Source organism: Dendrobates tinctorius, unplaced genomic scaffold (assembly GCF_039654945.1).
Source record: "Dendrobates tinctorius isolate UK_male_01 unplaced genomic scaffold, ASM3965494v1 ptg000060l, whole genome shotgun sequence".
In the NCBI taxonomy this organism is placed as follows: domain Eukaryota; kingdom Metazoa; phylum Chordata; class Amphibia; order Anura; family Dendrobatidae; genus Dendrobates; species Dendrobates tinctorius.
The window spans coordinates 14107078-14120534 of NW_027361728.1; the positions used below are offsets into that span (position 1 = coordinate 14107078).

At 41.6% G+C, this 13457-nt stretch overlaps 1 protein-coding gene across 22 annotated transcripts in view; it reads left to right on the forward strand.

Moving 5' to 3' along the window:
- DLG1 (discs large MAGUK scaffold protein 1) overlaps positions 1-13457 on the forward strand; it is a 322080-nt gene that overhangs the window by 211462 nt on the left and 97161 nt on the right. For all 22 annotated transcript variants that reach the window (XM_073578713.1, XM_073578705.1, XM_073578707.1 and 19 more), the window contains 4 exons: positions 1403-1529; positions 1911-2067; positions 5315-5417; positions 9191-9305. In XM_073578713.1, coding sequence (XP_073434814.1) covers positions 1403-1529; positions 1911-2067; positions 5315-5417; positions 9191-9305 — 502 coding nt within the window. The remainder of the gene's footprint in view (positions 1-1402; positions 1530-1910; positions 2068-5314; positions 5418-9190; positions 9306-13457) is intronic.

Genomic DNA, 13457 nt, shown 5'->3' on the forward strand with positions numbered 1-13457 from the left:
AAGCAGCATGAATTAGACACTGGCGGCGTGACTGCAGCCAGAAAACCTACTGTATTAAACTCCCAGCTTCTCCCTGCCCCCGATTACTGTACCCAAAAAGTCTCTCCCTAAAGTAAAATGAATAAATATTACTCAGAGGGAGAGAAATGCTAGTCAACTGGGGCAGGGAGAAGTCCCCACGAGCTATTAGAATATTTTCTCTTAAATGTGGTTGACTAATCTTGTAATAGGTCATCAACATCTGATACTTGGGATTCTGACACCTAGCACCCCCACTAATCAGCTGTTTGGCTGCCACTGCTGAAGCTGAAAACTCCACCACTTTTCTCTATGTAGTGTCTGTTCCTTGGTGCTGCAGCTTAGCTCCTATTGAAATGAATATGAGCTGCACTTCTTTGCAAAGACCACTACACAGTGAACAGGAGTGGTGGTGTTACAGCTTCTTTCACTGTTTTATATTTGGTCACCGCTGAAATTAAAGACTGAAAGTTGGTAGGGGTGTTGGGTGTTAGACACCCTCCACCCATCTGATTCTGATGACCTATTGATCTCAATGTCAAAGGCCTGGACAGCTCTTCCATATAGAGTTTAATCCTCTTTTGCAACTTCAGTAGCCTCCACTTCTTTTGCCTTAATTCAAGATTTGGACAGATTTGAAACTTTGCGTACTTTCAGCCAAAATAGCATTTATATATGTCAGACACTAATGTTGGACAATAAGGTCTGGCTTGTATTTGGAATTTCCAATTCATTCCAGTGCTATTATATGGACTTGAGGCCAGGGATTTATGCAGACTACTCAGGTTCCTATGAATTGTTGTCATCAATACATGTCTTTCTACACCATGCTTTGTGGCACAGTCATGCTCACTCAGAGGCTTGGTTTTGCACGTGTGATCTTGGGCTTCTGTGCAATTTACACAGCGGTTGGGAGCATTACTCTTTAAGTTTGCGAGGTCTACTGTCTCTTGGTTGAGCTTTGGTTACTCCTAGATGCTTCCACTTCATATTCATTGCACTACCAGTTCAGGGACAGGTCTAGTGGTTCATAAGCTGTACAGAGCATTTTATGGTAAACGTGCTCTCTCCTGTCAGTGCTCAGCGAGCTCTACAGTGTGACCCATACTACTACTTTGGGTCTCTGGAGATTGCATGCCCCAAGTTACATTGGGTGTAAGGTAAAACACCTAAACTGCACACTCGGGATTATAGAACGCCTGCTTTTGGCCCTGCAATGTATTCTGCACAAGCATACAGATAAAATACTCTCTGAAGTCCTGCATAATGACAGATGTTTTTTTGTTTTTTCTTTTTTTTTTTTATCTTTTGTGATTTTTTTTTTTTTTTTTTGTGTATAATTTTTGTATACTAATGTATCACACGGTTTATACTTTGTGTGCAGCATATTCTCAGCAAACAGATAATCATATCAATTCTCCTGGATTTCTTGGACATCCGTTACCACCGTCCCCTAGCCGGTATTCTCCTGTCCCAAAAGGAATGCTTGGAGATGATGATGATTTAACACGGTAAGTCCCATATGTCGCTGTCTGAGAGCCTCCAATTAACTACATAGTAAGTTTGATGGTTTATGTGTCTGTGGTCCTTCTGTAATTACATCTTTTTGGGATCACATTAAAGAGTAGAAACTTCATTTTCCTTGGATTCATCTAACATTGCCCAGCACCTTCTGTTTTCAGGTGGAGTTATGCAGTAGTAAACAAGAATAAAAAATAACATTTAATTAAACATGGGCTCCTTGCTAAAATTTAGTATAACCAGATAGGCATTTTCTTTCCACTGCCTAATCCTAGCCATTGTTTCCATGTTTGTTGTCTTCCAATATTTTTAACCCAATTTTGGGGTGATTCTTAATTTTATAGGGAATACAATCTTTGTCTTTTTTGCAGGGAACCACGGAAAATTATTTTATTTCGAGGTGCCACAGGCCTAGGCTTCAACATTGTTGGTGGTGAAGATGGTGAAGGAATCTTTATCTCCTTTATTCTCGCTGGGGGACCTGCCGATTTAAGTGGAGAGCTTAGGAAGGGGGACCGTATTATGTCGGTATGTTTTATCTAAGACTTCTTGGACTGTCTCCCAGCTATAGGTCACATACTACTTGAGTGTACAGTTTATCCAAATCACATTCCCTATGCTAAGCAACAGGTATATAATTTGAACCCCAAGATTAACAGCCAGAAACTGTGATATGGGGACACTTGAGTAGAACAGCTGCAGGATTTGGGTGTGTGAAGTTAAATGCTTCATAACACAGAAAAAGCAACACCATATAAATCATATGTAATAAAATGTCTGTGTGTAACCTGTGATATTTCCTTTGCTAGCCAGATTATATGTGTTATTACCATTTCTAAATATTATAAGATAATGAACAGCAGACATCAAAGAGAACTGCATTTAAAAATATATGTACCGTATATACTTGCGTATAAACCGAGATTTTCAGCCCATTTTTTTGGGATGAAAGTCCCCCTCTTGGCTTATACTCGAGTCATATACTTGGGGTGGGAGGGAGAGCAGGGGTGTCAGAGACCATACTCACCCTTCCTGGCATGTCTCTGCAGCCCCTGCTTCTCCCTCGGTCATCGTCTTCCTGCGTTCAGCGGTCACGTGGTATCGCTTATTAAACTCATGAATATGCGCATATTCATGAGTTTAATGAGCGGTACCACGTGACCGCTGAACGCATGAAGAAGATGACCGAGGTAGAAGCTAGGGCTGCAGAGAAGACCGTGCGCCAGGAGGGGGTTAGTATGACGGGGGCAGAGCAATATTCACCTGTCCCCGTTCCATCGCCGTGCACCGCTGTGTCTCCGGGTCCTCCTGCTGTGATGTTCAGCAGAGGGTGCGATGACGTAGTCAGGGCGCACCCTCTGCTGAACGTCACTGCAGAGACCCGGGAGACAGAACGGTGGACGGCGATGGAATGGGGACTGGTAAATATCGCCAGTGCTGGGAGCCCAGGACACCGGTACCTGGCCCCCAGAGACGGAGAGGTGAGTATGTCATTTTTTTTTTTTTAATTGCAGCATCGGCAGCAGCAAATAAGGGGTATTTATGGGGCCGCATTAACCCTTGTGCAGCAGCATATTATGGGGGTATTTATGGAGCATCTTATGGGGCAGCATTAACCCTTGTGCAGCAGCATATAGGGGGTATTTATGGAGCATCTTATGTGGCAGCATTAACCCTTGTGCAGCAGCATATGGGTGGTTTTATCTATGGAGCATCTTCTTGGACCACCATTAACCCTCGGCTTATACATGAGTCAATAAGTTTTCCCAGTTTTTTTTTGTGGCAAAATTAGGGGGTTCGGCTTATACGCGGGTCGGCTTATACACGGGTATATACGGTATGTATAATGTTTTCCTATCCTTAATTTTTTAATACATCAGAGGGCTTAGGGTCCCGTTTCACTTAGCGACGCACCAGCGATCCCGACAACGATACGACCTGGTAAGGATCGCTGGTGCGTCACTAAATGGTCGCTAGTAAGCTGCCAAACAGGGAGATCTCTTCAGCGACGCAGCAACGATACGTCGATCCGTATAACGACCTCGGCGGTCGTTGGGACCTTGTCACACAGCAGCTTTTCAGACGATTCCCGCCTGTGTCCCTGTGTTCTGCATCGCCAACGAGGTCGCTCGTCGAAAAAATGGCCCAGGTCATTCGAGCACGATCAGTGATATCCAGCAGGGGGGCTGGTCGCCGCTGCGTGTCACATGTAGCGAGATCGCTGTTGCCTCACAGAATCGGTGACGCGTCAGCGATCTCGCTAGCTATGTGAGAAGGGGGCTTTGCAAATGCATCAGTAAGAGCATCCGTAGCATTTCATTGAAAAGTGTTGTTTCCTTCTTTCCAAATATCCGCTCCTGGTGAATGGTTTCTTTAAATCTCGTACATGCCTCAACTAATAAACAGAAATTTTGCAGATTGATTGTATTAGTCATGAACGTAGTGGTGTAAGGGACTAAAGTATGGATTTAATATTGCCCTAGGACACGAAATGGCGAGCGTGTCACTCACAAATAGAAAGTAGAGCAATCTAACAGAACTGCTAATGTTTGGGACGTTGTATTGTGCAATGCTTTTAGTGTAACCTTAAAAATATAAAATGAAACACAAGCAAAAGTGCTAGTATAAATACACTCAAATGCATTTATTTACACAATTGCAGAGTGGTAAGATGTGGTGTACTTAAAGGAGGTTGTTAACCTTCTTAAACACTAAGTTGCTCTTCATCCAAAAGCAAAAATGTATACTTGCGTTCTGTACGATTGTGATAACGTGACAATTAAAACCAATGTCACATTGCCTGGAGACTCGGCGTTGACATCAGAGCAATGGGGCAGGCCTTTATTTATTTATTTTTTTTCCCTTTATTTGCGATAGGCAATTTAACTGTTAAGTAGGGATTACCAGTAGTGGACAACACCGTTTAAGTGTTAAAAGATATAAAAGAGTGAAAATGCAAAAATACGGTGGCCAAAACTAGTAGTAGAATATGCAGACTATATTACTCGATTAGCTTCATTTACATGATTAGATCATCAGCACTATGGGAAAAGTATAGGGATGAATGATTGTTACTATGATTATTCATCCCCATATAGTGTACATTGCTGTGTGCAGCACATTGCTTTTTCACAGGGGCTTATTCTGCCAATAATTGAAAGTTTTTATGCCTGCAGAAAAAGTGATCAGCTGGAAAAAAAAAAGTGCAAATATTAATTTGCCACCTAATTATGTTTGTGGCTATAGAGTGATTTTATCAAGGAGATTGTAGTTAGGAGTATTTTACCATATTTAAAAAAATAAAAATAAAGACTCCAATTTTGTTGCAAATTTATGAATTGCGATTTTTAAATTCAAAGTGTCACATTCACTGCAACAGGGTGGTTCATTCCAAAAGGGGTGGATGTACAGCACCCTGCCGCAGCCACTGTACAGTATAGTTGATGAAGCTGTGCTCTGTAGTTCTACAACTGACCATATCCAGCCAGCACCAGGGTAGGCCATCAACATAAAAGTACTGGACAAAACTAGCATTGAACAAGTGTATAGCACACTAAAAGCCACTTTTACATTCACTTATGACTGGTCTATAGGCTTGTTCACTAGCCCTGCTTATGTATATATATGCCTGTCATGTCCTGCCAATTAATACAGATCTTTCTGTTTTGTGTTTTTTTTTGTTTTGTTTTTTTTTCCCCATAAACTTATGGCATTGTTTACCTCCCTTATGACAAGTCTAATATGGTGCCATGACCTTATATTCTTAATCTCCTAGGTAAATGGTGTTGAACTCCGAACAGCCACTCATGAACAAGCAGCAGCAGCTCTGAAAAATGCTGGTCAAACTGTGACCATTATTGCACAATACCGTCCAGAAGGTAAGTGATGGGGTTTTTTTTCCACCCGGTTATTTATAGCGAAATGTGTTTTTTAAGAAGTTTCTACCCTTCTTTTTTTTTTTTTTTTTTTTTTTTTTTTTTTTTTTAAATTTTTGCTAGATAGAAACAGATGTAGTTCATGAAATTAAGGGCTCATTCAGATGTCAGTATTCTCCTTGCGCAAGAAAAACGAATTGATTATACTGATCAGAGTAATCAGAGTTTGATCTGAGTGTGGCCAGATTGTCATCAATTTTTCTCGTACGTGGAGGGGAAAAAAAAAGTTTCTTCTCCTTTTCAACAGTCCGTGAAAAATTGGTCCTATAGATTTACATAGAGGATTTTGATCCGACCTTCGGATCAAAATCTGACACATCTCCGATATTTTCCCCGGACCACTCAGTCCGAGGAAAAAATTGCACATGTGCACAGCCCCATAGAATATCATAGGTACATGTGCTATTTGTGAAAACCACAGAGAGCACTCGTATGACAAAATCGGATGTGAATGAGCCCTAAAGTTTGCCAATTGTCTCCTTAATGTCTTTATACATTTTAACCCCTTCTCACAGATGACGTATGTTTACTTAATTAGCCATGTCACACGCTGAGTCTGCATCTTGATGGTTGATTTAATTAGCTATCAAGTGCCTCGACTGTTCACAAGTAAAATGCCGCTGTCAGTCACTGACAGGGGCATTTAACACAAAGACAGGAAGCATGTCATTGATCCTGCCCATCGGCGCCATGTCACATAATCGTGGGGTACCAATGAGTTGTCATGATATCCAGGGGTCCATGGTCTGCATTCATAGCACACGCGATGGGACCATCGCAGCTCAACTGTCCTAATAGTCTATATTAAATACAGTAAAATGTGTAAAAAAAAAAGATAAATTTAAAAAAAAAAGTTTAAATAGCCTGGCCATTCATGTACTGTACTGTACAGTAATACCAGGCAGCAAACGTAACAATCTTTTAGGAAATCATCTTTCTGCGAGACATCTTTTGTAAAAAAACAAACACAGCTAAATTTAGTTCAATCCATGAAAGTCTGGTATAGTCTGGTAAACCATTGTTTGTTCTGAGTTTCCCTGAAGATTAATCGTTTTGGTTGAAATAATTCATTTTTATCAACCTGATTATGTACACTACCGTTCAAAAGTTTAGGATCACGTAGAAATTTCCTTATTTTTGAAAGAAAAGCAGAAGTTTTTCCAATGAAGCTAACATTAAATGATTCAGAAATACACTCTATACATTGTAAATGTGGTAAATGACGATTCTAGTTGCACACGTCTGGTTTGTAATGCAATATCTTCATAGGTGTATAGAGGCCCATTTCCAACAACCACGACTCCAGTGTTCTTATGGTACTTCGTGTTTGCTAACTGTGTATGAAGGCTAATGGATGGTTAGAGTACCCTTGAAAACCCTTGTGCAAGTATGTTAGCACAGCTGAAAACAGTTTGGCTGATTAGAGATGCTATAAACCTGACCTTCCTTTGAGCTAGTTGAGAATTTGGAGCATTACATTTCTTGGTTCCATTAAACTCTCAAAATGGCCAGAAAAAAAGAACTTTCATGTGAAACTCGACAGTCTATTCTTGTTCTTAGAAATGAAGGCTATTCCATGCGAGAAATTGCCAAGAAGCTGAAGATTTCCTACATCGGTGTGTACTACTACCTTCAGAGGAGAGCACAAACAGGCTATAACGAGTAGAAAGAGAAGTGGGAGGCCCCGCTGCGCAACAAGACAAGTACATTAGTCTGTAGTTTGAGAAATCGATGTCTCACAGGTCCTCAACTGGCAGCTTCATTAAATAGTACACGCAAAACGCCAGTGTCAACATCTACAGTGAAGAGGCGACTCTGGGATGCTGGCCTTCAGGGCAGAGTGGCAAAGAAAAGCCATATCTGAGACTGGCTAATTAAAGGGAAAGATTAATATGGGCAAAAGAACACAGACATTGGACAGAGGAAGATTGGAAAAAAGTGTTATGGACAGACAAATCCAAGTTTGAGGTGTTTGGATCACACAGAAGAACATTTGTGAGACGCAGAACAGCTGAAAAGATGCTGGAAGAGTTCCTGACGCCATCTGTCAAGCATGGTGGAGGTAATGTGATGGTCTGGGGTTGCTTTGGTGCTAGTAAAGTGGGAGATTTGTACAAAGTAAGAGGGATTTTGAATAAGGAAGGCTATCACTCCCTTTTGCAACTCCATGCCATACCCTGTGGACAGCGCTTGATTGGAGCCAATTTCATCCTACAACAGGACAATGATCCAAAGCACACCTCCAAATTATGCAAGAATTAATTAGGGAAGAAGCAGGCAGCTGGTATTCTATCTGTAATGGAGTGCCAGTGCAGTCACCAGATCTCAACCCCATTGCGCTGTTGAGGGAGCAGCTTGACTGTATGGTACACAAAAAGTGCCCATCAAGCCAAACCAACTTGTGGGAGGGGCTTCTGGAAACATGGGGTGAAATTTCTCCAGATTACCTCAGCAAATTAACTGCTAGAATGCCAAAGGTCTGCAATGCTGTAATTGCTGCAAAGGGAGCATTCTTTGACGAAAGCAAAAATTGAAGGAGAAAATTATTATTTCAAATAAAAATCTTTTTTTCGAACCTTGTCAATGTCTGGACTAGATTTTAAATATTTTTTTCAACTCATTTGATAAAAGTATGAACTTTCATGGAAAACACAATTGTCTGGGTGACCCCAAAATTTTGAATGGTAGTGTTTGTTGCCTGTAAGTTCATTCCATATCTATTTAATTTTGAACTTGGTCTTGTGGTTGTTTGATTCTGGATTTGGGTTGTGACATTACCTTCTATTGTCAGATAATCTTGGCCCTTTTTCTGTACTAAATTGGCATTTTACCATTTTCCTTTGGCCTCGACAGTGCAATAGGACTATCCAATTACTAGTTCTAATAAACTGAAGGCATTTCATTTACTGTGTGCTTAAAAACAAGATGCTTTTCTTTTTGTCCTATAGTTAAGAGTGTACCTTGTTAGACCCACAGAGAGAATAGCAAACTTTTATTTTTTCATAAATCAAAAATCTTTCTCTACTAATATTTCATAATCAAAAATTGTTCAAATCTGTCTATATCTGGCTTCAGTGAGAGATCAAATTACACCTGATGCCTATAATAGTGTATGGAGAAGGGAGGCCAAGGAGGCTGGAGGGAGACACATGCAAAGAGATATAAAGACCATGTTTTAGTCTTCTAATGATTAGAGCTTGCAAAAGAAAACCTTTAGGAAATCCGTCATATAATGGGCAGAAAGTGTTATTTTACACTTTTATACACACATCAGATTAGTCTACAAGTGACCCTGTAAGAGTATGTTCACACAGTTTGTGTGAATCTTAATGCACATCCTGTTCCAAAATTTACATAGTTTCCTTCAAATAGTCCTTAGTAAGTTTTTTATTTCACTGGAAATACCACATTGCTGTTCAAGCAGTAAGCTTGTTTCAAGTGAGATATTGAAAGCCGATCCAGAGAATCCATGTCAAACATGAGCCTAAAGTAAAAATGTTACAAATAGGAAAAGCTAAATAACCCAGGTCAGAACTGAAAACGGTCCAGACACAGTATAGGTTTCTGATGCGGACACCATAATAGCTTTGCAAGGTCAAACAGTACCCCATAAACAGTCGATTATTTTGTCTTGAAGTATATTACTGCTGTTTTGCAAATAATAACCAAATGGTTACATGTATTTTATTTTATATATATATTTTACTTCTACACAGAATATAGTCGTTTTGAAGCAAAAATACATGATCTTAGGGAACAGATGATGAACAGCAGCGTAAGCTCAGGGTCAGGCTCTCTCCGAACAAGTCAAAAACGGTCACTGTACGTCAGGTGAGATCTTAAAATACCTTGTTTTATTGAAAAAATAACCGCGAAAGAAACTGAATTTCTTATAATGTGGATCATTTTGTGGGTATGTGCAGACGATCCAGAACTAGCAGAGCTTTGGACGCAGTGCATGTTCGTTGTGTACAAAGCGCTGCCGTCTATTGAATGCAGGTGAATCCGCATGTGTTTACTGAACCGTGCGGATTCACTGCGTCCATTACACTCTATTGTTGAAATTTCTCTTGCAGAGACTGCGGTCTGGAATAATGCACTGCACGTCCGTCTTCGCAATGAGCCGCGAGCGTCTGTGAACTCATAGTGGGTATGGGATTTCAAGCCCATACACTATGCTGTAAAAGCTGACCGCTGTGAGTTTGAGGCTGCACAAATGCGTATCTGCACATACCCTTAAAGCGAACCAGTCACGTCTGATAATGTGATTTCCTGCAGAGTTACACTGCTGCTTGTTAATTACGAAGGTGCCTGCCCACCTTACTGAAAGTGGTAGCAAATGATTTAACTTCATTCCTTCCGGGAACCGCTGGCTTTCTCATACAGTCTTGCCGGTGCTGCTACAGCTCACAACATTGCAAGCATTCATTCGGCAGTATGATTGACAGCCAGCTCTACAGTGCATCAGTACAGAGCTGACTGTCAGTCAAAGTTCCAGGGGGTGCTTACAGCCGCCAACAGTACTGTGAGCTGTGGCTGTAGCTCTGTATGACTGAAGACCAGCGTCTCCTGGGAGGAATAGTTTTTCTCCCAGGTGCTGCACTTTCAGGACTGCGGCAGGACACCTTTCTAATGCTGTAAGTCTTCAAATTAACCGTTTGTCTGCAGGTTAATAGCATTATGCAAAAAGACTGGCTGCCTTTAAGGACACACACCTGTAAAAATAAAATAAAGTATCCATTAAAAATGTCTAAATGTATCTGTAATATAATGGAGTTAAATTAAAATACTTACTGATCACTGTCTTCCCTGGTTTCTAGCCTTGCTTCTGTTTTTTTTCCTGGGTCACATGACTTTAAACCAGACTCACTGGATTACACAGGGATTTGTGTGGAGCAGAAGTCTCTTTCACAATGTAAGTCTATGGAGCCTTGTTCTGAGACTGAATATGTTTACATAGAAGTAGCACTGCCCCGCACACTGGTCCCTGTGTGAGCCATCAAAGGAGAGGAGTGCTCACATGACCCAGAAGAAGACCAGAGCAGCTCTGGAAATCTGGAAAAGACCGCAATTGGTAAGTATTTTACACTTGCACTCCATTACACATTTATTTTAGGGAGTGCTTTTTTTTTTTTTTTAAAAGGAATTTGGTTTTTGCTACCCCATCTGAGATCAAAACCTAAAAATTGAGCTGTACTATATGCTGGTATATGTGTAAAGAGTAAGAGCACGTTCACACTGTGACCATTTCACAGACAAAACCACAAGAAAAAATACAATAAGTATATACCCTACAGCCAGTAAATAGTAATAAAATATGTTAATAACATTGTGCCTCCTCACTATGCTCCGCTCCATCGGCATCAAGGACACTGTTCTCTCCTGGTTTTCCTCCTATCTCTCTGACCGCTCCTTTAGGCTGCATTCACACGTGGTTTTTTCGCATTTTTGCGTCGGTTTTTAACGTGCGGTTTTGCCGCGAAAACGCAAAAAAACAGCATCCCATGCAATCCTATGGGATTCCACAATGCTGTGCTAATGCTGCGGATTTTCCCGCGGTGGAATCGCATCGTGGAAAAATACGCAGCATTAATTTTGCGGAATCGCGGCGATTCCACCCACATAGGAATGTATTATTCTGCTTCCTTTCCGCATGTGGCTGCGCCCATACTTTCCGCATGTGGCTGCGTTCCGAATAATGCCTTGCGGAAAGGAGCTGTGATGATGTAACGGTCTCAAGAGACTGCTACGTCATCAAAGGTCTCGCAAGGCATTACTGGGAAACGGGAGCATCTCGATGATCGGGAACGCTGCGCGGGACGTCGGAAGGTGAGAAAAACACCATTTTTTATTTTTTTATTATTTTTAACATTAGAACTTTTTACTACTGATGCTGCATAGGCAGCCTCAATAGTAAAAAGTTGGTCACACTAGTCAAACACGGTGTTTGACGAGTGTGACCAACCTGTCAATCAATTCTCCAAGCGATGCTACAGATCGCTTGGAAAACGCTAGCATTCTGCAAGCTAATTACGCTTGCAAATCGCTATTTTTTCCGCGGGAAGACCGCGGGAATTTAAAATGCGGTTTTCCAGCGGAATGGAATTCCCGCGGGAGTTCCGCAGTGTGTGCACATAGCCTTACTGTATCTTTTGCTGGCTCTTCCTCCTCTCATCTTCCACTTACTGTTGAGATTCCTCAAGGATCGGTTCTAGGTCCTGTCCTCTTCTCTTTGTACACTGCCCCTATTGGTCAAACAATCAGTAGATTTGGTTTCCAGTACCATCTCTATGCTGATGACACCCAATTATACGCTTCCTCTCCTGACATCACTCCTGCCTTTTTAGAAACACCAGCGATTGTCTAAGCGCTGTGTCTAACATCATGTCCTCACTATATCTGAAATTGATCCTGTCAAAGACTGAACTCCTTGTGTTTCCTCCCTCTACTAATGTACCTATACCCGACACTGCCATTTCTGTGTGGTTCCAGTATTACTCCCCAGCAACATGCCCGCTGTCTTGGGGTCATACTTGACTCCTAGCTTTCCTTTGCCTCCCACATCCAATCACTGGCTCGCTCTTGTTATCTGCATCTCAAAAACATTTCTAGAATTCAACCTTTTCTTACCTTTGACTCCGCAAAAACTCTTACTGTTTCTCTTATTCATTCTCGTCTGGACTATTGTAACTCTCTTCTAATCAGTCTCCCTCTTACCAAACTTTTCCCCCCTCCAATCTGTCTTTAATGCTGCAGCCAGGATCATATCCCTCGCCAATTGTTACACTGATGCCTCTACCTTGTGCCAGTCATTACACTGGCTACCCATCCACTCCAGAATCCAGTACAAATTTATTACCCTCACCCACAAAGCACTCCACGGCTCAGCATCACCCTACATCTCCTCCCTCGTTTCAGTCTACCACCCTACCCGTGCCCTCCATTCTGCTGATGACCTGAGGTTAGCATCCTCAATAATCAGAACCTCCCACTCACGTCTCCAAGACTTTACACGTGCTGCTCCAATTCTTTGGAATGTACTTCCCAGGTCAATACGATTAGTCCCCAATCCCTACAATTTTAAGCGTGCCCTGAAAAGGCATTTATTCGGATTGGCTTACCGCCTCAACACGTTACTAACTATCCCTGTGTGGCACAGTCAAAAGATTTACCATAACCAGGTTCCCTGTATCATGTTCCCACATGCTTTATGCGTCTATCAGCCCTCTGTGTCTGTACTGTTACACACTTAACATTATGGCTTATACAAACAATCAGGGCAATTGTTACCACCCACCTTTCGTGTCCACCTTTTTTTTTTCCTCATAGATAGTAAGCTTGCGAGCAGGGCACTCATTCCTCTTGGTATCTGTTATGATCTATGTGATTATTGTTATGCTGTAATGTCTATCGTCTGTACAAGTCCCCTCTGAAATGTAAAGTGCTGCGGAATATGTCGGCGCTATAGAAATAAAATTTATTTTTATAGTGTACTTAGTTAACACTAGTTTGATCAAAAAAGCATAAAAGCCATCCCTCCACGACAAGGTGTACCCATTGGTCGGTCTTTACCTGTCTCTAGTACCAAAACCTTTCTGTGACACTAGTCACTACTCAAGGACAAGCCCGTGATTCTGTGTAGTCAAGAGGTCTAGCGTCTGATACCAAGAACGCTAGTCATAAATGAAGAAGTAAGTGAAGGTGTAGTCAGGTTACAGTCCAAGGTCAGAATTCCGGGAAGGGAACGGGGCAAGGCAAATGGATGGTCAAAGGCATGGTCGGGCAGCAAAGATCGAATGCAGTAATCCAGAGAACAGAGCAAGCACACACCATTTGATCTAAGCTACAACTGACACTATTTGGAGGCAGAGAGACCGCTAAATAGCCAGGTAATTACTCAAATAGCAGACAAGCGGAGGAAGCCCTGGTCCTGATTCGATGACTAATTTGTCACTCAACACACTGACACTGATGATTGGATGG